The sequence below is a fragment of the Balaenoptera physalus genome (genome assembly GCF_965194825.1).
Source record: "Balaenoptera physalus genome assembly, chromosome: X".
Classification (NCBI taxonomy): Eukaryota; Metazoa; Chordata; class Mammalia; order Artiodactyla; family Balaenopteridae; genus Balaenoptera; species Balaenoptera physalus.
In genome coordinates this window covers 46620431-46643137 of record NC_138903.1, presented here as the reverse complement: position 1 = coordinate 46643137, position 22707 = coordinate 46620431, and the positions used below count along the sequence as shown (strand labels likewise).

Here is a 22707-nt window from a genome sequence, read left to right as displayed (position 1 = left end):
GTATTCAGCTTATTTCCCTTTCTAGATGGTCCCTCTGGCTGGGTCTGATTCATACGTATAGTCATTCATTTATTCATTCAGTCCATCATCACATATTTACTCTGTACCCCTGTGGACCAGACCCTGGGAACTGGGGGCACAGGCGTGACTAAGACATGGCCCCAGACTGCCAGGAGGCCCCAGTCTACAGGGAGAATCAGGCATGGAAACGGACACTTTCAAAACAGTTTGATCAGAGCTGTGATGGAGGCAAGAAAAGGATCCTGTGGGAGAACAGAGGAGGGGCTCCTCATCCAACTTAGGGACATTAAGATAAGCTTCCTGGAGGAGGTCTTGCCTAAATGAGTCACGGAGGATGAATAAGAGTTGGCTGGAATACGAAGGGGAACTTCCTGTTAAACACAACTAATTGAGTAAACTTATTTATCTCTGCTGCTTCCCCAAATCCCACTGAAATATGAGTAAAGGAATAAAAAAGGTAGAAACACAAGGTCTGGGATGCTGACCAGAAGTAAACTATTCCACCCAGCAAGCCCCAGAAATGCTCGGGAATCAGAGGTACCGTGAAGCACAGAAGGCAGGATGAGGCATGGAACTGAAAACAAGGAGAATATTGAAAGTCTGTGAACAGACCCTCTTGGCCCCTCCCTGACCCCATTCAGCCGGGACACCCCTCCCCAGCTCCATCTCTACAGATGGAGGGTGATTCTTTGGAAAAATTTAAGTTAGGAGCCTCCAGGCTTGGGGACACCAGGCACAGTGGAGGATGGGGGTGAAACAAGGCTGCAAGCAAAGGGATCTGTACCCTAAAGCGGTGGAACCTCAGCCTCCTTCCACTTGCCTACTTCAAGGACACCAAAGTCAGGAGCACATGAGACAGAAAAAGTTTCTTCTCTGGGGAAACTGAAAGGCCCCTGACAGAGGCCTCCAAAAGATGACATGTGGGAGTCCTCCAACAAAAGAACAGGCTCTCAGCCCATAAACTCTGTAGTGAAGCCCCTCACCGGGCCAGCTCCATCTACACACAGAGCTTCCCGTCATGGGAACTGATCGCCAGGGCTCACCAGCCAAGGACCCTTAAGGTAGGTATATTTCATTTTATGTAAGTTAAACCTCAATGTAACTGGCATTAAAAAAAAAACAAGCCTTAGGTAGCCAGAGATGATCAGATAGTACAAGGCTATTTGAGGAAGCCCATCAACCTGCAAGAATGACCCAAAAAGCAAACAAACAAACAAACCAAAAAACTTGGAAGGAACAGAGGTAATGAAGAGAGGGGAAGAAACCTGGGAAATTTAAGATAGTGAGAGCCAACATAAAGATTTCAGGAGAAGGATTAGAAAATAAAAGTTGAGGAAATATCCTAGGAAGCAGAATAACAAGGCAAAGAGATGGACAACAGAAGAGAAAAGATGAGAACACGGGAGGATCAGTTGAGGAACTGCAACATCCAACAATAGGAGTTCCAGAAATAGAGAATGGAGGAAACAGCAGAAAGGAAAGGATCAAAGACATGATACAAGAACAAGTCCCAGAACTAAAGGAATGAAAATCCCACCGAGTAACCAGCAACATAAATGATTGATTAAAAAAAAACCCACCAAGGTATGCCACGGCGCAATTTCAGAATACCAGGGATAACGAGAGGATCCTAAAAGCTTCCAGAAGAAAAACATATCATGTACAAAGGATCAAGAAAAAGAATGGCATTGGACTGCTCAACAGCAGCACTGGAAGCTGGGAGGCAATGGAGCAAAGTGTTCTCAAAATTCGGACAGACCATAATTTCCAACCTAGAAGCCTATACTCAGTTGAATTATCAATCAAGGGTGAGGGCGCAATAGAGACATCTTCAGACAAAGGAGAGCTAAAGATTTTATGTCCTAGGCCTCCTTTCTGAGGAAGCACTGGAGAATGTGCTCCAGCAAAATGCAGGCATAAACCCAGAAAAAAGGCCAAGGAATCCAGGAAACAGGAAATTAACACAGAAGAGAGGTGAAAGGAATCCCAGAGTGATGGAGAAGGGAGCAGATCTACGGGCAACCTTGTGCAGGCCTGGAGAGCAACCAGTCTGGATTGCAGCGAGAATGATGTCTCAAAGGAAAAAAAAAAATCTGATGGATTACCTGATGTGTCAGAACACATTGAGAAGAGAAATGCACTACTCACAAAGTTTGGGGAGAATTGATCATATACATGAAGAAAACTAAGCAAGCAAAAAAATAAATAAATAAATAATCATCAACACCAGGGAAAAGAAAAAGTTGTATGGGAAGGAAAATGTAATTATAGCAAATGATGTGATTTACTTATTATTAGTATCGATGCAGTCATAATAATGTAAGCCACCAATATTGATTTAACCAAAACTTTGTGCTATAACTACAGTGGTAGAACGGGAAGGAAGAACAGTGCACCCGCATAAGAACTGGGGGCTAGAGGCGGTTATGTGTGTTAGGGAGCCCTACCCTCTCCCTGCACGGTAGGAATTCAGTACATGATATACAAAACTGAAAAAAATAAATCAAGAAATAGAAGTATGCATGTGTTCCTTAGAAATGAGGAGGTAAATACCCGAAAAAGTAGTTAAAAGACTTGAAAACAGTTTGTCTCTGAGAGTGGGAGTTGGGGGTGAGGAGGGGTAGAGTGGGGAATTTGTGTGTTTTGTTTTGTTTTAATCCTTGCAGTACTATGTGACTTGAAAATCTATATGCATGTATTACTTTGGTTAAAAAAAAAGTTTAAAGGGCACACACACACAAAAACGCCAAAAATGGATTAGCAATATAAGCGTATACTTTAGAAATATGAAAGTAAACTCAGAAAAAGGTAACTAAGAGAGTTGAAAAGGAAACTTTTATTTTGAAGATCCTTTCAGAATTTGACTTTTTAAACTAGTTTACATATCACTTTAATAAAATTTAAAATAATTTTTAAAAACATAAAGAGGAGCAAGAGTGTTCCAGGGAACAAATACCAGATGTTCTAAGAAAGTAGATGGGAGGGCGGAGTAAGATTTAGAGCTTTGGAGAGTTTGGGCTTGACTGGCACGGAAGTCTGTGGGAAAATCGTCTGTGGGAAAATTATCGGTGAGAAAATTATTGAATGTTTGAAGCAGCAGAGCCACATCAACTGATTTGTGCTTGAGAGATGTTCCTTTAGCAGCCAGTGAGACAAGGTGGTTGCCCATTGAAGAGACTTGCAGTTAGACAAGTTGATGTTTGGGAGATCAGTTGCCTGGTTGCCCCAGGGCTGGTTCTCAGCATTTAGAGAGACTTTTATGATCCCTGGGCCAGGGTACCCCACCTCTTTCTCCTCAGGACACTTCTAGGAGGAGCCCTGTACACAGTAGCTCTTCAAGTCTCCTTTAAAAAATGTACTTCTGTTCGTGTCCAAGCTCCTTTCTGTTGGACACCTGATTTTGTAGACGTGTTGCTCAAATGCTGGCTTGAGAAACAGTCTCTCTTTCTCAGGTAACTTTGCATATCTCGTTTCTGATGCGTTTTTTGTTTATTAGTTTAGGTCTCAGAGGACAACCTTATTTATCTAATTCCAGGTTCTTGGGAGAGAGGCACCTTATTGTGTTCTGAGGTACTGTTTATAGATAGCTTGGAGGGTCAAAATGAGAGGCAGGGAATCCAGTCAGGAGGTGAGAGCAGCAACCCCAGTATGGCAACTCAAAGGCTTATATTCTTTTGAGTTATTCTGCCCTGTTGTCCCCATAAGTCCCCCAAACGTTCAAGAACTGTCGATATTTTGCCATTTATTCTCCCATCTGCCAGATTGCCCCTTATATCTGGAAGCAGCAAACGTCAAAATCCTTGGTCTCATTACATGCCTGAGTTTTTGGTTCAGCAAATGTGGTCACTATACTCATAGGCTTCAATCAGTTACTGTTTATTGAGCATTACTCTTGAGGATGGGAATTGGCATAGACAAGCCTTTTGAGAACCCTGGGGTCTGAAGTGGACTTCCATTGGGAGAAAGCCATAGGAGTAGCAGGAGAAATCCATCTCCTTTCCTGACATGGATTGATAAAGGGAGGTACCCTGGTACCCTGGTACCCAGGGTACCCTGGTACCCTGGTATCTGGTACCCTGGGTCTTTGTTTCTACCCATAGGTAGCTGAACCCAATTGATAAAAGAGAGAAACTTTGGGATTCTGAAGAAACTAAGTATCTTAGGGCCTGAAGATTGGAACTCAACTAACACAGCCCCCTTGTTTTATAGGTGACGAACCAAGGTCCAGAGAGTAGTGATTTCTCCAACTCTATGCTGCCGGTTAGGGAATGAGCCATAATAGAGCCCAGCATTCTTTCTACATCTGTGCTACCTCACAAAAGAATGGCGGTCCAGCTTCATGGAGTGAGGGGTGGATTGACCATTGGGCTGGGCATTAGTCCTGAAGAGGTGTAGGATAGCACAGTGTTAATGATGATGGTTCTCTAGATGTAACTAATAATTTGTATACTAAACGCATAAGAGCCTGTAAACCCCTGAGGTGGCATGCACCCCGGCATTGAGGGTCATAAGATGCCGTATACCCTCGAACTAGTAAGAATCAGTCCACAGTGAGGAGAGCTGGCTAATTCACTCTGCCTCATGGCGTGGAACTCTTTTGCTCCCCGTAGCTGCCATCTTGAGGACTGTAACATCATACAGAAGTGCTTTTGGAGCAGAGGTACATATCTGGTAATCTCTCCTAAGAAAGAGCCTGTCAGGAAGTGCCTGTCCTGACTTTGGGGGACGAGGATAAGGGAACTCACCTTAATGATGTGTAAGTGCCCAGCACTGAGCTGCTGGTGCAGTGGAGCGTGGTGGTAAGAGCACGAGCTGTGGGGTCCAGGCCAAGCTCCCCTACTTGTGTGCCATGGGGCAAATCATTTCAACTTCTCTGAGTCTCAGTTTCATCATCTTAAAATTGGATGAGTAATTCCCACTTTGCAGGATCAAAGGAGGTCATGTACCAAAAGAGCCTGCCACCCTGCCTGGTACATAGTAGGTGCCCGGTGATTGTTCATGTGCCAATGGAGATGATTATATATGTGGCTTATGCTCTGAAGTATAATAGATTGAGGCAAGGGGCCAGTCTGTGAGCAACTTGAGGGTTTATATTCCTGAGTCGGGGCCTGGTATATAGTAGATTGAATACGTGTGTGCTGGGGGTTTTGGGGTGGGGTGGCGAGGAGACCAGCCTGCCTGGAGCAGAGGGTTCGTGTTAGGGAGAAAGGCTGAGGGGCTTAGCCTCCATCCTGTTGACAGCTGGGGAGTCATTGAATTAGGCCCATCTGATCTGGTACCTGCGAATAATTGAGCCAGGCCTCAGAAGAAATCTTGCTGCTGCAGAGTGAGATGGAAAGTTTTAATAAATGTGAAAAGGTGCTCTGTGGCCCTGGTCCTCTGTCCCTTTAGGGGGCTGCAGAGGCTAACGATTGGACCCACTGTTGTCCACTGTGCCAGGCTGAACCTCACAGCCACCCCACCCTCCTGCCCCCCTCCCCTCCCCTGTCATGTCATTTTACAAGTGAGAAAGCTGAGGCTGGACATCGGGGAGTGCCTTCCCTAGGAGTATATGGCTAGTAAGTAGCAGAACTGGAAGCAATGGCCTCACCCACTGCCTGCGCTCCTGCACCCAGATGCTTGCCTGCCCCACCTGGCCGGTGGGCGCTCCATTCACTCTTCCAACAAATACTCACTCTCAGCTCCGCCTCCCCTCCCCGCGTGTCCCTCTCACTTTGCACTCAGCATAGATGACTCTCGCCCCACTCAGGTCCCCTCACTAAGGTCGCTTCTTGGTTCTCTCACCTGGGGACAGAGCCTGTGATGTGTTCATCTCTGTCTCCTCCGAAGTCTGCAGTGGGAGTGGGGGTGGGGGAGGGAGGGCAGAAAAGGAGGAAGAAGAGGACAGAGGGGACAGGGAAGCCACTTCACACACTCTCCCCGCTTCTTCCAAGTGCCCTGGTTCTACTTCCTCCCTTTCCCCACCCCCAAGGACAGTTCCACTGTTCCTCCCCTACACACACACACACACACACACACACACACACACACACACACACACACACACACACACACACACACACACATTCTTTTAGGGAGGAACAGCCGGAGGGGGTGTGGGTCCGGTTTCACTCATTCTCTCAGTCCCCTCAAAGCTGTCCCCAGTGCCACTCTCTTCTCTTGCCCTTCCTTTGCCTCTGAGGGGGCCTCACAATAAAGAAGGCAGACCAATGTAGTAGAAAGGAGCCCAGCAGCTGACTCACTCACCCTCTCAGCCTCATTCTTGTCATCCGGAAAATAAGCAGGTTGGACCAGGCAATTGGCAAAGCCTTTTCTATGTTGTTAATAATACCTGGCATTTGTCTGCTGGGCTGCAAAGGGCTTAATCATCCCAACAGCCCTGCAAGGATTGGCCTCGTGTTACAAGTCAGGAGACTGAGGCTCAGGTTCCAAGCAGGGAGGTGATTTGCCCAGGTCACAGGGCTGGTAAGTGGCAGAGCCAGTATCTGAGGCTTGGTCTCTCGGTGTTTAAACCTCGGGCTCTGCCCCTGGCCACAGCTGCAGGCTGCCTCTCAGCCACTCCGAGGAAGGCTTCTCACCATGACCCACTAGGCTAGAACATGGTTGGCTCCTGGCACCTCCTTGACCTCACCTCCAACCACTCTTCCCCTCACTCATTCCACCCCGGCCACGCTGTCCTCCTCCCTGTCCCAACAACTGGCCAGGCCCTCCGCCACCTCATGGCCTCTGCACTGGCCATTCTCTCTGCACGAAATGCCCTACCCTTCATTTTCATGATGCGTGCTAGGTGTCGGGGCCGCTGCGTAGGGCAGAGGGAGGAGAGGAGTAGAGGGCATATGCTGACTGTCGGGTTTTTTCTCTGTTTCTTTCAGATCTGATGGTGAGAATTCCAGAACAGTCAGGTCAGTACCTCCTTTCTTTAGTAGTACTTGGGAGTTGGGGCAGGGACTGGGGTGGGGGCCTCTGGCTTGTCACTTCGGGATCCATGGGAGGGGCGGGGGCCAACTCCAGGGGTTTTGTCCCATTGGTATTAGGGGTGGGAAGGGGGCAAGTGTAGGGAGGGGGTTGAAAACTCTTCCTTAGTCTTTCTGACCCTAGCTGATTTGGGGGCTTGGCTGAACACTGGAGGGGCTCATGGGAGCTACCCAGATGGGAAAGCTGACCTGCAGAGAGGTCAGCTCTGGACCCGGGACCTTCTTCCCCTCTCCTCCCGGGAGAAGGGGACACGATAGAAACGGGGCTTCCCTGGTCTGGCGTTTGTGCTCCAACCTGACCTGCACTAGCCCTGAGTAGTGTGGTTTGGATGGACTTTTGATGTGACACATTCCAGTCATTAGAAATATACCTTATATTTAAGGTAATGTTACACTTAAATATACCTTATATTTAAGTGTAACAAGCGCACTTTTTTTTTTTTTTTTTTGCATGCTTGGTGAAAAAGGTTTACAAGCATCAATCAGTAAGTTTTCAGGATGTGATCAATCTGCCATTTGGGGGTAAAACTGGGGTAGGGGCAAGGACTATTAGTGCATTTCCCAGGCCTTAACCCATCAGAAGCTTCGTGAAAACACAAGTGTCAAGGATAGGGACTATGTGGGAATGATGGGGGGCTCAGGGTAGGGCCCAGTCAGAGAGCATCCAGGCCAGGGGTGATGCAGTGGGCCTCTGAAATGAGATGGGTCCAGGCAGCAGAGGCATGAGATGGGCTCACTCAGTTCCAGCCAGGGCTGCAACTAACATATATAGCACCTACGTGAAGAGTAGAATCCACTGCGTGGATCAGTTGGAGGAATGTTCCCTTTCCACAGGACTCCTGCAGCCCCTCACCAGGGTTCCCGGCTCAGTGAGTAGAGCACAGGTTGAATTTCAGCCACGACTCATACCCTCTTGGCTGTGAACCCTTGTGCAAGGCACTGCTTGTCCAACCATATGCAGCAGTCCAGGTCCTGGCATCCAGGCAGTGGATATGGGAGGGGGGCAGAGGATCCCAGCATCCAGACGGAGGTGCGTAATGAGACACGCTGTGTCCTAGCATCCCAGGCAGGGGGGATCGGATGAGCACACTGGTGCCCTGGGCCAAGGTAGGGGCTGTGGGATGGGAGCACACTTCGGCCAGCAGGAAAGCAGGGGAAGTGTGATAGATACAGTCAGGCCTAGTGTCCAGGCAAGGGGTATATGACGAGATGCAATTAGTCCGGCATGCAGCCAAGGAGTATGGCCTGGGCACAGCCTGTCCTAGCATTTAGGAAGGCACTGGTCTAGCAAAGGACACTGATCGCAGTGCCCCACTGTGGGTTTGGAGAAAGACAGCTTGGGCTGACTCCGAGCACAGGCCCCCAGACATCCCCGTTGATATGCCTGCGACTTGTCAAGGAACGCGACTGAAGGCGTCTCTAGCTCTTCCCGGCAGGGGAGTTCCTAGGACCTATAGCTCAGGGTGTTTAATAGTTATCATAATCATAAATCACATGATGATGTACGTTGGGCCTTTACAACTTACAGAAGTTGTCAGGGACTTTCTTTTGTTTGATCCTCCCAGTGACACTGTAGGTGGAACCTGGGCTGCCCTTATCATCATTATTTTACAGTTGAGGAAACTGAGGCTCACGCTGGTTATGGGTTTTGCCCACAGCCATGAAACTTATTTATGGCTGAGCCAGGATTCAAACCCAGGTCTGCCTGGCACCAAGCCCAGAGCCCTGCCCACGCCATCCCTACAGGAGCTCTTGACAGCCTTGCAGATAATAATAATCATCCTCATCCTCATCCTAATATTAGTAATCATAGCAGTTATCATTTGCTCCTCACATACTAAGAACTCTGAATGTGATCTTATTTAATGCTCACAACAGCCCTATTAGGCATGGATTGGGATCCCTGATTTACACATGAGGAAAATGAGGTTCCCCAGAGGGTCAGTGCCTTGCCCAAGGAAATAAAAGCAATGGGGCAGGGTGGCATCACTCTGACTCATACCCTGGGCTGTCTGCTTCCAAAGCTGTTATTTGTTTTACTGAGATGTACTTCCCGACATCCACCCTGGACCTACAGTCAAGGAGGCTACAGGGACCTTGAAGACTCAGCAACTGTGGAAGCAAGGGTCAAACTTGGACTGTGGAAGGGGCCTAAAATAGCACTTGTGGGGCAAAATCTTGCAAATACGGTGGGAAGATCCTTTAACTTGGAACCAGAGCTGGGTGGGGTCATCTGAGGATGCTCTGAGGACCCGCATGTGAATTCTTGAGCTCACTTCAGTTAGGGGTCAGGGAGAGCTTCCTGGAGAAGATGGTGTCTGAGCTGGGTCATGGAGGACTGACACGCAGACTTTGTGTAAGGAGGGCATCCCTGAAAATGAAACCAGCAGGCATCGGAGGTGAGGGGGGCTAGGTGGGGGCAGTCAGTCGGGCTAAAACAGATCTGGTCAGGAAAGGAGCAAGTGTTAAAGTTCAGAACTGGTCTGGTTGGGACTGGGTCACAGACACCTTCTGTCATCTGTGGGAGCCGGGGGAGGCTGGAGGAGAGAGGCGGGGCTCTGCAGCACAGAAAGGGCAGCAACTGGATCTGGGCAAAGGGTTCCATTTATGGCCAGGTCGCTTTCTAGTTACGTGACTTTGAACAGATCTATTTCCCCCCTGGAGCCCCAGGGTTGTCATCTAATAAACATTGTGTGTGTGGAGGGGAAAGTTTAGGAGGGTAGAAGAAACACGAAGGAAAGGAGCTAGACTTCGGCTGTTGTGGAAGTGGAATGGGAAGGAATGGGCAGGGTCGGTGGATTGAACACCACCCCCGTGGCAGGGCCCAGGCATGAGGGCTTCCAGGTATGGGGTGCCAGAGGAAGTGTGGAGTCTAATTAGAGCTGAACAGCTGGTGTTGCGAAAGGGCTGTGGGCAGAGGAAGGTGCCTGGACTTCCTGTAGATCCATGAGAAGTTGTCAGACCTACAGGCGCCTTAAATCCAGGTCCAGAAAGGGACTGGCGATGGCTCAAGGTCACAAACTAGCTCTCAGCAGAGCCTGCTTCCTAGCTGTGTGTTGTTTGCAAAGTCACTTGGCTTCTCTGATCCTTACTTTCCTCATCTGTAAAATGAGGTCAATAATTCTGACTTCTTTGGGTTGATGAGAGAACTTAAAGCAATGCTCAGCATAAAATGGTGGCTCAACATATTGTAGTGCCCTCCGCCATCCCCTAACCCAATACATTGTCATTTATGGGGCAGTCAAGCTTGAGATATGTGGAGAGGCGCAGAACTTGAAAACAGAGGGGCAGGAGGGGCTGATACCTCCGCCACCAGAAGAGGAGGGAGCCCAGGCCTAGAGGTGCTGCCGCTGCAGTGAGGGTCTGGCTGGAACTCGGGGGCCCTGGGGACCAGGCTGGGGTTGACAGGCACGCAAGGATGAGAGCCAGAGGAGGTGGCCTGTTGCTAGGGAAGGAGGGAGGAGGTGGGGGAGCTGCTGACACCCGCAGAGCCAGGGACGTCCCCATGGCAACAGGAGCCGCTGCTGTCGGGAGGAGAAGTGGGAGGAGGAGCCAACACTGGCTCTGTTCCCAGAGGAGGCCTCCCACTCTGGGCCTCAGTGCCCCCATCTGTCCAACGGGAGTTTGGATTAGGTAATCTCTAAGATTCTTTCTTGTTTTGACCTCCTGGCAATCTGGGGTAGCTGAGACCTCACAGACCTTCCGTGGCTCCCCCATCCACATGTCCAAGATACCGCCAGTCCCCAGAGCTGCCCCAGCTGCTTCCAAATCTTCCCTCCCGTGCTGCCTCCTGTTCAGCGCAGCCTGGTTGCCTGCCCTGCCCAGCTCTCTGTTCCCACCACTTCCTTTTGCTGGAACCTTGTCACTTACTGCCTGCTGAATGCTCTCTGGCTCTGGTGGGTCCAACTCCAGCCCTGTGCACTCTGGGGTGCCTTCCCTGGCTGCCCTAGTCCACCGTGACTGCTTCCTCCCTCCTGGGCTTCTTTGGCCCCACAGGTCTGCGCTCCTCCTGCTATCCTTAGTAATTGCTGCTGCAATGCATGGAGCCGCTTCTGAGAGCTGGGCTCCCCTTGACAGGCCCAAATCATTACAGTAAATTTATGGTGTCATATTGTGAATCCCCATTTTACATATGAGCCAATGCTCTGAGAGCTTATGTGGCTTGTCTGAGCTCCCCCGGGTCCTATGTGGTGGAGCCAGGCTTGGAACTCAGCTCTGTATAATTGCTGCTACCCCAGGCCTGAGGCAGGGCACAATTTATCAGCGGCAGCAGCACTTACTGGGTGATAGCTAAAGCCCATATATGCTGGCCACCATGCTGGGCACTTTACCTGTGTTTTCTCACTTCATCTTCACAATAATCCTATAGAGTATATATTCTAGTCACTTTACAGGTGAGGAAACTGAGGCTTTCAGAGTTAAAATAATTTACCCTCTCCCCCCCATAGAACTCAGATCGGAATCCAGACCATCAGAGTTGCGGTCACCATGCTATACCGAGGTTAACCCATTTGTATTCCAGAAGCACGAACAGAGCATTCCCTATGTACCAGGCCTGTGTTGGGTGATCCATGGGGGAGATGGAAGCGGGCTACAGACACAGATGAGCCAGCTCTGGCAAGCCCAAATGGGAGTGTGTTGACGAGGAGAAGCCAGTTGTAAGGACAAGAGGCTGGAAGGGGTAGAACTTGAATCTGACAGTGGGATGGAGGAGGAGGGAGGTGGGGGGGGGGAGGGAGATGGGTAATTTTCCTTGAGGAGGTACCTTTTTCCAGGAAGCTCATGAGGGGCAAGAAGAGGTAAGGGGGTCCTCCTTCCCCTTCCTGTTAGTGTTCCCTTGCCCCCGCCTGGCCCAGCCCCAGGAAGTGGGTGACCCCTAAGCTGGCTGCATGCCTGGTTGGCACCAAAATAAACTTGCCTTCTCTCTCTTTCCCTCCCCTCCTCTGTGTCCCCTCTGTCCTGGCTTTAATTAGCAGCCCTGGGGATGAGTCACTTGGCAGCTGGGGAGGGAGGCTGCTCAGAGCCCAGTCGAGCCTCAGTTCCTGGCCCGAACCTCCCGGGCAGCGCCACTGTGTTCTTGGTGTGGCTCCGCATCTGTGCGGGTGTGAGGAGCGCAGGGGCAGCGCTGCGTGCTGGTGGGTGTCCATGCACGGCAGGGTGTCTGCATAGAAGCAGATCTGGTTGTTGCTGCATTTGTCTCGGTGTCCACTGAATGTCAGCGTATGTGAGTGTGCGACTGTAGCATGTATCTGTGGTCGCAACTGTCAGGAAATGAGGGAGCATTTGGGTGAACAAACACAAACGCTTTATAATTGCATTCACCCCTCCCTACCTAAGTGTTCTTTATGCGTTTTTGCTTATGCAAGCCCTGCACTTATATCCGCAATTTTCCCTTGTCTTAGTCTGGGTACACTTTGTTGCAGGGAACTGAAACCCACTCAAATGCTCTCAAGAATAAAGGGTGGGTGGGGGGGAGACTATTGTGAGGCTACATCTCACAGAATCTAAGAGCAGTAAATGATGTATAGCCAGGCCTCACGCCAACTGGAAGTGGGACCAAGAAGTCAAGGAGCAAGATTGCTCTCTCTCTCTTTCTCTCTCTCTCTCTCTCTGCATCTCTGCATCTCCCTGGCTCATGCCTTGTCTCTCTCCATCTTTCATGACTTGCCTGGTCCCTGTCATCTCTTTGTCACTGACTCCTCTCTCTGGATTGGCTTCCTCTGCTCTCAGGTGGCCTGATGTGGCCGCCAACCTAGAAGCTATGTGACCTTCCAGCTTCAGGGCCCACCCCCATGGGACAGCACCGTTTCTGTCCATCCTGTGGTAAATGAGGGGGCAAGGGGCTGTAGGTGGGAGTGGATTCTCCTAGAAGTGGGTGAGGGTAGAGGTCAAATACTCGGGACTTGGTGTTTCTTCTACAGTGCCCACAGCTTTTATGTGTTCACAAGCGAGGTCACAGCCTGGGGAGTAGTCTGCTCAGAGGCCCACAATTGTAAGCTTGCTCGTCCATCAAGGTTTTGGTTCCTACTCTAATGCAAGTCGACCTTTGCTCACGATGCTTTCAAGTTCCATGCTCTTGCATCAAAATGCCCTGTTTTATCTAAAAATTTCCCCTTATTTTGTGCCCAAACAGCCTTTAAGTGCACAGTGAATATTACCATCGCCACCAGTGTGCGGTGATTTTCATAGCCTCAGAACAACTGGCATAATGCTACTCATGGTACAGCTGCTACCAAGTTCTTGGTTGTTTCAGGAATTTTCACATTTTATTAGTGCAGTGACTGAATTTATAGTTATCTGCAGTATAGAATTACAAGCACACATTATCAATATTATCAACTTGATGCTTGAGCTTACTCTTCCATTAATACAAACCCTGCAGTTTTTACATTAATTACAGAGGGAATTAATGACCCCTTAGACAGGTTTTCACCTATGAGTAAAGAGTTTGGAACCAGCTGTGCACGTAATGACTGTTCTCCAGATGCAGGGGCAATGCCCATGGCTCTGACCTCGGCCAGGGCCTTGCATCCTCTGGCTGAGACTGGAGACTGCCCACCTCCTTAGGGAGCTCCTACTTCTGGCCTGGCACATAGCAGGTGCTGTTGTTATTTTTTAATAAAAATGATAGTTTTCTTATTATTGTTAAGGCTATCTTCCACATATAGGTGGTAAGCCTGAGTGGGAGAGATCATCCCAGGCTCAGGGCAAAGCCTCCTTCAACTTAATAAATGCTTTGATTCAGAAAATGTGTACTATGTATCAGGTACTGTTAGGGAGCATTCCACACACCTTATCTTTAATCCTCCTGGCAGCTCTGCCAAGTAAGGGTGATTGGATCCACTTTACAGAGGGGGAAACTGAAACCTTGAGAGGTAGAGTGACTTGCCTGAGATCATCCATCCATCTGTCCATCCATCCATCCACTTAGTCATGGGACAATTTCTTGAGTACCTACATCGTGCCAGGCACTCTGCTAAACTAAATGCGGTTGATACAGTGATGAATAATAGAATCCTGCTCTGAGGAAACTCACCGTCTGGTAGGAAAACAGATAAGGAAACAGACAATTACAGGGGAAGTGTAGGGTGCTGTGGGAGAACCTCAGAAGTGTACCCAACCCAGCCTGAGGGTCAGGGAGGCTTCTCCAAGCTGACATCTAAACTGAGACTTGGTGGATGAGTAGAAGTTAGCCTGGTGAGGGGTGGGGGTGGGGTGAGGTGAAGTGGAGAGTGTTGCAGACAGAGCAAAAAAGTGTGCCAGGGCTGTGGAGCAGTGTTTGGTACTTGCATTCGTGAAGAACTGTAACTGTATCTGCAGTGGGATGGGGCTGTCATGAGAGATAATCTGGAAAGGGGGAAGAAGGTAAATTGGGAAGCTGGGACTGGGACCCCGGTCAGTTAGACCCAGAGCCAAGGAGCTGCAGGACCCAGGAGCAGAGTTTCCATGCTTCTCCGCCTGCCTGGTCCCAGGGCCAGCCTGGGTCAGCCTGGCTAGTGGCAGCGGCAGGCCAGGATTCCAGTGGCCACAGTGCCCTCTAGTGTCCAGCAGCCCATCTTGCAGCCTCCACCTCAGTGTGGATTGTCTGTCTCCCAATACCTGCTGACCTGTTTGACTAGGTGCCCCGTGCCGGATGCTGGGGACACTGGAATGAATAAGACATGGTCCCTGTCCCCACCGAGCTCCTGGACCAGAAGGGGCAACAGCATGTGAATAGTGAGAGCTGGAGAAACGCAGGGTGGGAAGGACACAGGGGAGGGATCCCAGAGTCAGGTTCCCAGAGGGCACCACCTCTGAGCAGACTTGTGAGGAACAAGGCGGAGCTAACGAGGTGGGGAGGTGGCAGTGGGGGAAGGGTGGTGGGGAAGGGTCTTTTGAGCAGAGGCAAAGGTGAGGGCAGACAGCAGAGTGTGGCAGAGAATTGTAGGCACTTCTGTTTGGGTGGGGCACAGGTTGAAGATGGGGGGGAGGCTGAGACCACCTGGAAGTGGGGGGGAGGGGCAGCTCACAGAAGGTCCTGGGATGCCTGACACTAGCTCATAGTGGGCACTTAGGGAATGGAATCATATAAGGAGTTTCCCTGCCCTTTTGGGATCACAAACCCATCTGAGGATCTAATGAAAGCAATGTTCTCCCCAGAAATGCACTCATACTCACTCATATTTTTCATACAACTTTAGGGGCTTCAGAGACACTCCCCACCCCTGGCCTATCCATGAACCACAGGCTTCCAAATTCCTCTTAGTATAAATACTGAAACCTTATCAGGACCTCCAGGCTCTGCATGACTGGGCCCCCGCCTACATCTCCAGTCTCGCTCATCTCCCCTTTGCTTTTTCCACTCAGCCACGTTGGCCTCCTTGTAGTTCCTGGAAATACCACCTCAGGTCCTTTGCCCAAGTTGTTTCCTCTGCCTGGAACACTCTCCCCCACTACCTCCACTTTTTGCCCTGCTTAATTCCATTAGTGGTTGAATAATGTCTGTCTCCTCTCACTTGGATATGAGCTCCATGAGATCAGGACATTGACTGCCCTTAGTCACTGCCGTATCTGTCCCCCAGCTCAGTGCCTGGCTCACAGGATCTGTAGCATAAGTGAACGAAGGCCCTGCCAGTGCCCTGCGGCTGGGTCAGGCTCCTCACCCTTAGCTCCTTCTTCCCTTCAGCCCCTAGAGGGTTATCACATGAGTCGCCCCAACAGGCTCAGATATGCCTGAATTCCAAGAGTGGCCCAGATGAAGAGGTATCTTCCTAGAAATCTTCCCCTGCCCGAAACAAACAGGTTTCCCAAGAGTCTCCCCTACCTCCCTGGGAGAAGGATCATACTCTCTCAGGCTCAAACTGAGACTTTTCAGCATGTGCATATTTGTCTCACTGAAACCTCACAAGAACCTGTGAGATAGGAGTTGCCACTCACCTTTTACAGATGAACAAACCGTGCCTCAGAGGGGTTACCCAGCTGAAAAGTTGTAGAGCTGGCACTTGTACCCAGCTCCGCCAGGCACCAAAATGTAAGCTCTTTGCCTCACCAGAGAGGGGAAGGGGCTTGCCCAAGGTCACACAGCATCAGCCTTAGGGCCAGGACTAGAATTTCTGTCTCTCAACTTCTGCCAGGCCAAGGTGAGGGTTTGGGCCACAGGTGCCACCCTTAGGACAATAAGTGCAAATGGGCACAAGGTGCGGCTGCCACAAGAGCCAAGAGAGTTGCTGAGGGAGAGAGAAAGAAAAACAGGGGCTGAGACCAGAGCCTTGAAGACCACGGGGCTTTAGGGGGTGGGCAGAGGGCGAAGAGGCCATGAAGGGCCCATAGATGCCAACTTTGCGGTGGTCCGGAGGGCCTATCTCTCTCAGCAGCTTTGGCTTTCTTGAGAGGAACCAGCTGCCCCGGCAGGGAGGCAGGAAGGCAGGAAGGCAGGAAGGCTGGCCTGTTGCCTGTCAGCTCCTATTCCTTCTAGATCACTGGCCCCCTGGCCCCTCCCAGGGCTGCCTTCTGCTCAGAACAGCCAGGGGCCTGGGCTCTGGGGCTGTGAAAGGACAGGAGCCCTCTGAGCTGGATCTGGGGTACTCTTCAGGAACCCCACACCCTTCAAATCCTCCAAATTGTCTCCTTTCTCCAGCCCCCCACATAAGGAGGAGAGAGAGATTACTGTGGTAGGTCGGTGGGGATTCTAGTTTGACTGGCTGTATGAACTTTAGTAAGACTCCTCCCCTCTCCAGGCCTCAATCTCCCCCTCTGTAAAATCAGGTGGGGCAATTTCCTTGGAAGAACAGCCTCTAGATTGTGAATGGCGTGTCTTCTGATTTTTGCTTTTCTCTTCAGGGAGCATTTCTCTTAGCCAGTTCAGAAAACAACGCAGAAGAAAGTGAGAGCTTATTGCAATGGTCAAGAATATCGGCTGGGCCCTCATCTTGATTTCCCCAAATGGGTGATTTGAATTTTACTTGAACTGGAGCATCCCAGCATAACCACCACACAGAGTCTCTTTAACTCTGTGGAAGATAAGATGAGAATGTTTGTGAAAAGCTTCTATGGAAAGGTTTCTGTATTCACAGGGCAGCAATATGGCCAAGGGGACAGAGTCCTGATTTGGGAATGGCCAAACCAGGTCCTGATCTTGGGGTTCTGCTACTTACTAGCTCTATTACCTGTGCCGAGTTACGTAATGTTTCTACATCTCAATTTTCTCTTCGGGAGAATAGGGCTAGTGACAGGTACTTGACAGGGTGCTTGGGGAGATTCCAACAGAGGTGCATATAGTGAGCCCAGCCTGAGGTTTGGCCCAGAGGAGTCACTTCAAGCTCTCAAAGCTGCTTCCTCGTACTAGGAGTTCCCAGCCCTCCTGGGGGAGCAGGGGAAGGAGCAAAGTTTCCAGTTGCAGTCTGGCCTATAGCCCAGCAGGCCTGGCCCCGCCTCCTTGGTTCCTCCTTCTAGGGAAGGGCTGGGGAGGAGGGGGTGGCGAGTCGGTGGAGGCACCGCCCTGGCCAGGGGGCCTGCCCTCGGGACAGGTCCAGACCCATGGAGCCCCCCGGGAGGAGTAGCAGGTAGGAACCTGGCCCCCACCCCCAACCCTGCAGCCCGACCCCCTCCCTTCCTGCCCAGGCCTGGACCTGGTCCCTGGGCTGCTGATTCAGCAGCCTCCTGGCTTCCTGGTTCCTGGCTCCCCTCTTGGACTCTTGGAGGCCTTTGGCTTGGGGGAGGGAGCCAGCTCAAGTGGGTGAGCCCAGGGGCATCTGGGTGCCCAGCTCTGTAAGGACCCTGGAGCCTGAGCAGCGCAGTGTGCCTTAGGGGTGTGAATTGGTGGCTGCCCTGGCACCTAGCCTGGCACTGCGGGGCTGTCCACAACAGCTGAGACTCTCTGATACCCAACATTCCAGCAGCCTAAGGATCTCTGAGTCTCAGGTTTAATAGGTCAAGGACTTGGGCCAGTGACTGGCACTTAGATGGCACTTGAGAAACAGTCGTTTGCTGATGACAAATATTCCAGAGTCTCTGATAAGAAGAGTATCAGATTCCAGGATTCTCTGTTAAGTTCTAAGATTTAGGCATCCTCTCTAATTCGCAGCAAGCGAGATAGTGGGCAGCTGGCCTGGCGTGCAGCCACATCTCCCTGCCTTTACTTTGGCTCTTGAATGGCCAGGCCCTGACTACAACCTGCCTTCAGGGGCTCGTGGGGGGCAGGGGCTGGCTGACCTGGCACTCACTCCCAGCATCTGCCCTGTGCTGGGTAGGGCAGGGACAGGGCCCTCGGCCTCACTACGCTGCTGTCTCTCCTCCCCCTTCCCTTCCTCTGGACTTTAATGTGGAAGCAGGAGGCAGAGGGGCCTTTGGACCCCACGCTAAGGGTGGGAGCACAGCGCTGGGGGGCGGAGCTTGGGCCCTGCCCAGGCTGGGGGCGCAGCACTGGCCTTGGAAGCAAAGAACCACCCCGTCCTCTGGCTCGCTGGGCCCCACTCGCACACTCAGCCCGAGTCCCATCCTGTCACCAAGACCACTGAGACCTTGTCAGCTCTCCTCCGCCCTCGCCTCTCCTGTCCTTTGCTCTGGCACTCTCTGCCTCTCCCCGTCTTCTCTCTGTGTCTTTTGTCTCGCCCTTTCACTGTCTTCCTCCTTCTCTGTCTTTCTCCTTTTCTGTCTTGTCTCTTTCGGTTTCTCTCTGTCTCTTTCCCTCTCCTCCTCCAGTGTCTCCTGCACCAACCCCACCCCCACCCCGCCCTGGCCTGGGTTCTTCCCCCTCTTTGGACCCAGAGCCTCTTTTCTCCCCATCCCTCCCTCCTTTCTTGTGAGGGGTCTTCTCTAAGGGGGAACCCCCCATACACCTTTTCCCTTTCTCTTTCATCCACCCTTCCCTCTCCCCTCTTCCCTACCCGTGTGGCGTCTGGTGTGAGGAGGGCTCCCTTCCCCCTTCCCTACTGTGGTGTCCCAGTGTCTCTGAGGCCGAGGTCCCCACGGAGTCACCTGGAACACAGGAGGCCCAGCCCAGCTCTTTCGTCTCTGCTGCCCCCTGTTGTCGTTGTGTTCTGTTTGTGGTTCGAGTGCCGTCCTCTCTTTCTTGACTTTGTGGTTTTTTCTTTTTTTCTTCCTTCCTTCCTTCCTTCCTTCCTCCTTCCTTCCTTCCTTCCTTCCTCCTTCCCCTTCCCTCTCTCCCTCCCTCCCTCCCACCCCCTCCTCTTCCATTCCCTATCCTCCACCACCCATTCCACCCAGTCTTCCCCTTTCCCCTATCCCACTCACTTTCACCTCCTTGTCCCCATTCCCCACCCTGCCTCTCCCCCTCCCTCCCTGTCTCTCTCTCTGTCTCTCTTTCTCTCTCTGTCTCTTGCTGTCTCTCAGGTCCACAGCGTCTCATACTCTACACCAGTATTGCTGTCCTACTCAGGTCCTTGACTCCATGAAGCTTACCCCCTCAGGCAGGCTGGCAGAGAGCAGGTAAGAGCTAGACCCACCCCTCCCCCAATCCCTCACCCCTCCAGACAAATATCAATATCATTGCCAGCCCCTCCCCCATCTCCCTGTAGCCTCTGGAGTGACTGTGGAATGGGTGTCTGAGCGTGTGAGGAGAGTGACTGGGGGACCAGGCCAGGAGACCAAAGAGGACGTTCACAGCCTGTTTGTAGCTTGTCCTTCCTTAAAAATCCTTCTCTAGATACCTTCCCCCCAAAGTGGGAGTGGTTGGTCCTAGAATATGTAACATTTGAGCTGTTTTGTAGGATGAGTAAGAGTTTGTCAGTTGGATAGGATGGGGAAGGGTGTTTAGACAGAGAGAACAATCTGATTATACTTTTGGGGAAGGAGATTATTTCCAAGTTAATTTGAAAACACATTTTACATTTTCTGATTATAATGCAATGAAATAAAATATTAATAGCAATGGCAAAAAGGCTAGGTCCATTTAAAAGTTTAAAAATACTTGTGTTAAAGAGGAAATAAGAATGGAATTTATGGACTATTTAGAATAAATGTCAATTGAGAATATCATAGATCAAAACCTATGGGATATGACCATGGGGGTTCCCAGAAGAAAGTTTGTAGTCTTAAATGCTTTTATTAGAGAACAAGACAGTTTAAATGAACTAATTATTCTGATCAAGAGTCTAGAAAATTCTAGAAAAAGAACAACCAAAAGAAAGCAGAATCAAGTAATTACTGTATATAAAACCAGAAATTAATGAAATAGAAAACAAAAGGTTTGATAAGCTAAGAGGTGTTTTTTGAAAAGACCAACAAACTAGACAGACCCTCCTCTGGCAGTTATGATTGAGAAAATGGCAAGAAAACATAAATAAAATAAGGTATGATGAAGGGGATTTAACCACAGATTCAGAGGATATGAAAGTCATAAGAAAATGCTTTGTGTAATTTTATAACAATAAATGTGAAAATCTAGATGAGATGGGTGGTTTTCTAGGAAAATATAAATTACCAAAATCACTTAAGGAGTGGAAGAAAACCTGAATAGAATAGAACAGTATAGAAGAAGTTTAAAAGATGGTCAAAGTTTTCTCCTCAGAAATGGTACCAGGCCCAGCTGGTATTATGGAAGTTCAGGTATCATGGAAGTTCTATCCAATCTTGAAAGATCAGCTAATAGGAAAAGATGGACAGCTTCCTAGTTCATTCTAGAAGGCTGGTATCACTGGACAGGTTTAGACAAAAAAAGGAAAACTATAGCCTTACCTCACATATTAATAGAGCAACACGTTTTAAATTACAGATTCTCCAACTGAATCCATCAGCGTATTAAAAGAAGACTGTATCGTGACAAGTGAAAGTTTGTCCCAGGAGTGCAGGGATTGTTCAAAATTAGGAAAGCTGTTATTGTAATTGATTATACTAATAGTTGTACAATCTTTTTACTCTATCTCCATAAATGCTGAAAAAATAATCTGACAAAATCACACATCCATTCTTGATTTAAAAACCCTTACTGCCTTAGTTATCTCTTGCTGCATTGGGGTAATTTGTTAAACAGCAATAGATAACTAGTACAGTAAGTTAGGAATGAATGAAAACCTCCTTAACTTGGAAAGAATTTTTATCAGAAACCAAAAACAATCATCAAGTGTAACAGTGAAGTGCTAGATAAATTTCCATTCAATTTGGGAACAAAATAAGGATGACTATTATCACTGTCACTGACCAGTGTTTTTCTGGAAGTTTTAATCATTGGGATTAAAAAAAGAAATAAGTGGTATAAATATCAGAAATAAAGAGTCAGAATTAGCATTATTTGAAGATGATATGGTTGTCTACTTGGATAATCAAAGAGAATAAAAGGAAAAATTATTAGAACTAATAAGACAATTCAGTGAGATGGGTAGATACAAGATAAATATACACCCAAACCATCAGCTTCTCTGAATACCATCAATAACTAATTAGAAGACATAATAGAAAAAGATTCCCATTCACAATAGCAAAAAAAAAAGATAAAATTGCTACGAATTTATAAGAAATTTAAAATACTTCTCTGTAGAAAACTAAAATTTCATCAAAGGCTATAAGACTTGAATAAATCAAGAGTCATATCCTATTCTTGGATGGGAAGAATTCAGTATGGTTTAAAATGACATTTTCCCCCCAATTTGATCAAAAGGTTCAATGTATTTCTCATTAAAATTTCAGTGGTGTTTTCTTTGGGAATTGTGCAATTGGATTTTAAAGTTCATTTGGAAGAGTAAATGCCCATGAATTACTAAGAAAATTTTGAAAAAGAAGAACAATGAGGGGGGACTTGCCCCATTAGATATAAAAACTTACCATAAATCTACAGAAATTACAAATATTATATCATCACAGAAATAGAGGAATACATAAATGGAACAAAATAGAGAATTTAGAAACAAACCCATATATTCATATGGGAATTTAATTTGTGACAAAGAATGCATTTCAAATCAGTGGGAAGTCAGTAAATAGGATGGGACTATTAGCTACCATTTGGAAAAAATTTAAGTTAAATCCCTACCTTGTACAAAAACAAATGCAAAAAATAAAGCTGTAAAAGTACCAGAGGAAAATCCAGAATATTTTTATAACAAGGTGGAGAAGCCTTTCTGATCAGGGTTTAAGAACTCAGGAGCCATAAAGTAAAGAGCAATAATTTCAACTACGTTAAAGTTAAGAACGTCTGTGTGGAGAAAGATACTATACACAAAGTTAAAACAGCAACAACAGGCTAGAAGAAAGTATTTGCTACATAGACATCAGGCAAAGGTTAATATCTCTGTCTGTATCGTCTCCCGGAAATCAATAAGAAAAAGGTGCACAACCTATTTAAAGTGGAGAAATAACGTGATTTGACAATTCAGAGAAATATACAGCTAATGAATGAGAAAGGATGTTCAACCTTACAAATAGCTAAAGAAATGTAACTAAAACAACGACAAAGTACTAATTTTAAAGTACCAAAATTTAAAAGATTGAAAGGGTTGTGAGGAAACAGAATCTCTCATATTCCTTGATAAGAGTACGAATTGGTTTCATTTTCTTATGGGACCAGTTTGTTAGCTGCCCCCAGAAACTTAAATGTGCATATACTTCCAAGCTGAGAACTATGTCTTAGAGTTAGGTTCCTCTAGAGTTTTACTACTAGGTAGACCCCAATTTGGCCAGCCAGAGGCCTTTTCTAAAATACCCCAACCCCAACTGCAAGCATAAGCCATACTGTGCAACTCTTTATCACACGCCCTTTTGTAGGATAGCATTCTCAACC

The 22707-nt window shown here is 48.6% G+C and overlaps 1 protein-coding gene across 9 annotated transcripts in view; it reads left to right on the top strand.

The window, feature by feature from the left end:
• Positions 1–22707, top strand: part of IQSEC2 (IQ motif and Sec7 domain ArfGEF 2) — an 82855-nt gene that overhangs the window by 17303 nt on the left and 42845 nt on the right. For 3 of the 9 annotated variants that reach the window (XM_082445099.1, XM_082445105.1, XM_082445106.1), the window contains exons 2-3: positions 6894–6923; positions 19326–19421. In XM_082445099.1, the coding sequence (XP_082301225.1) occupies positions 6894–6923; positions 19326–19421 (126 nt within the window). Of the gene's footprint in view, positions 1–5844; positions 6624–6893; positions 6924–15013; positions 17537–19199; positions 19422–22707 lie in introns of those variants that run through there. The other 6 variants (XM_082445103.1, XM_082445102.1, XM_082445101.1 and 3 more) reach the window with 6 other exon arrangements.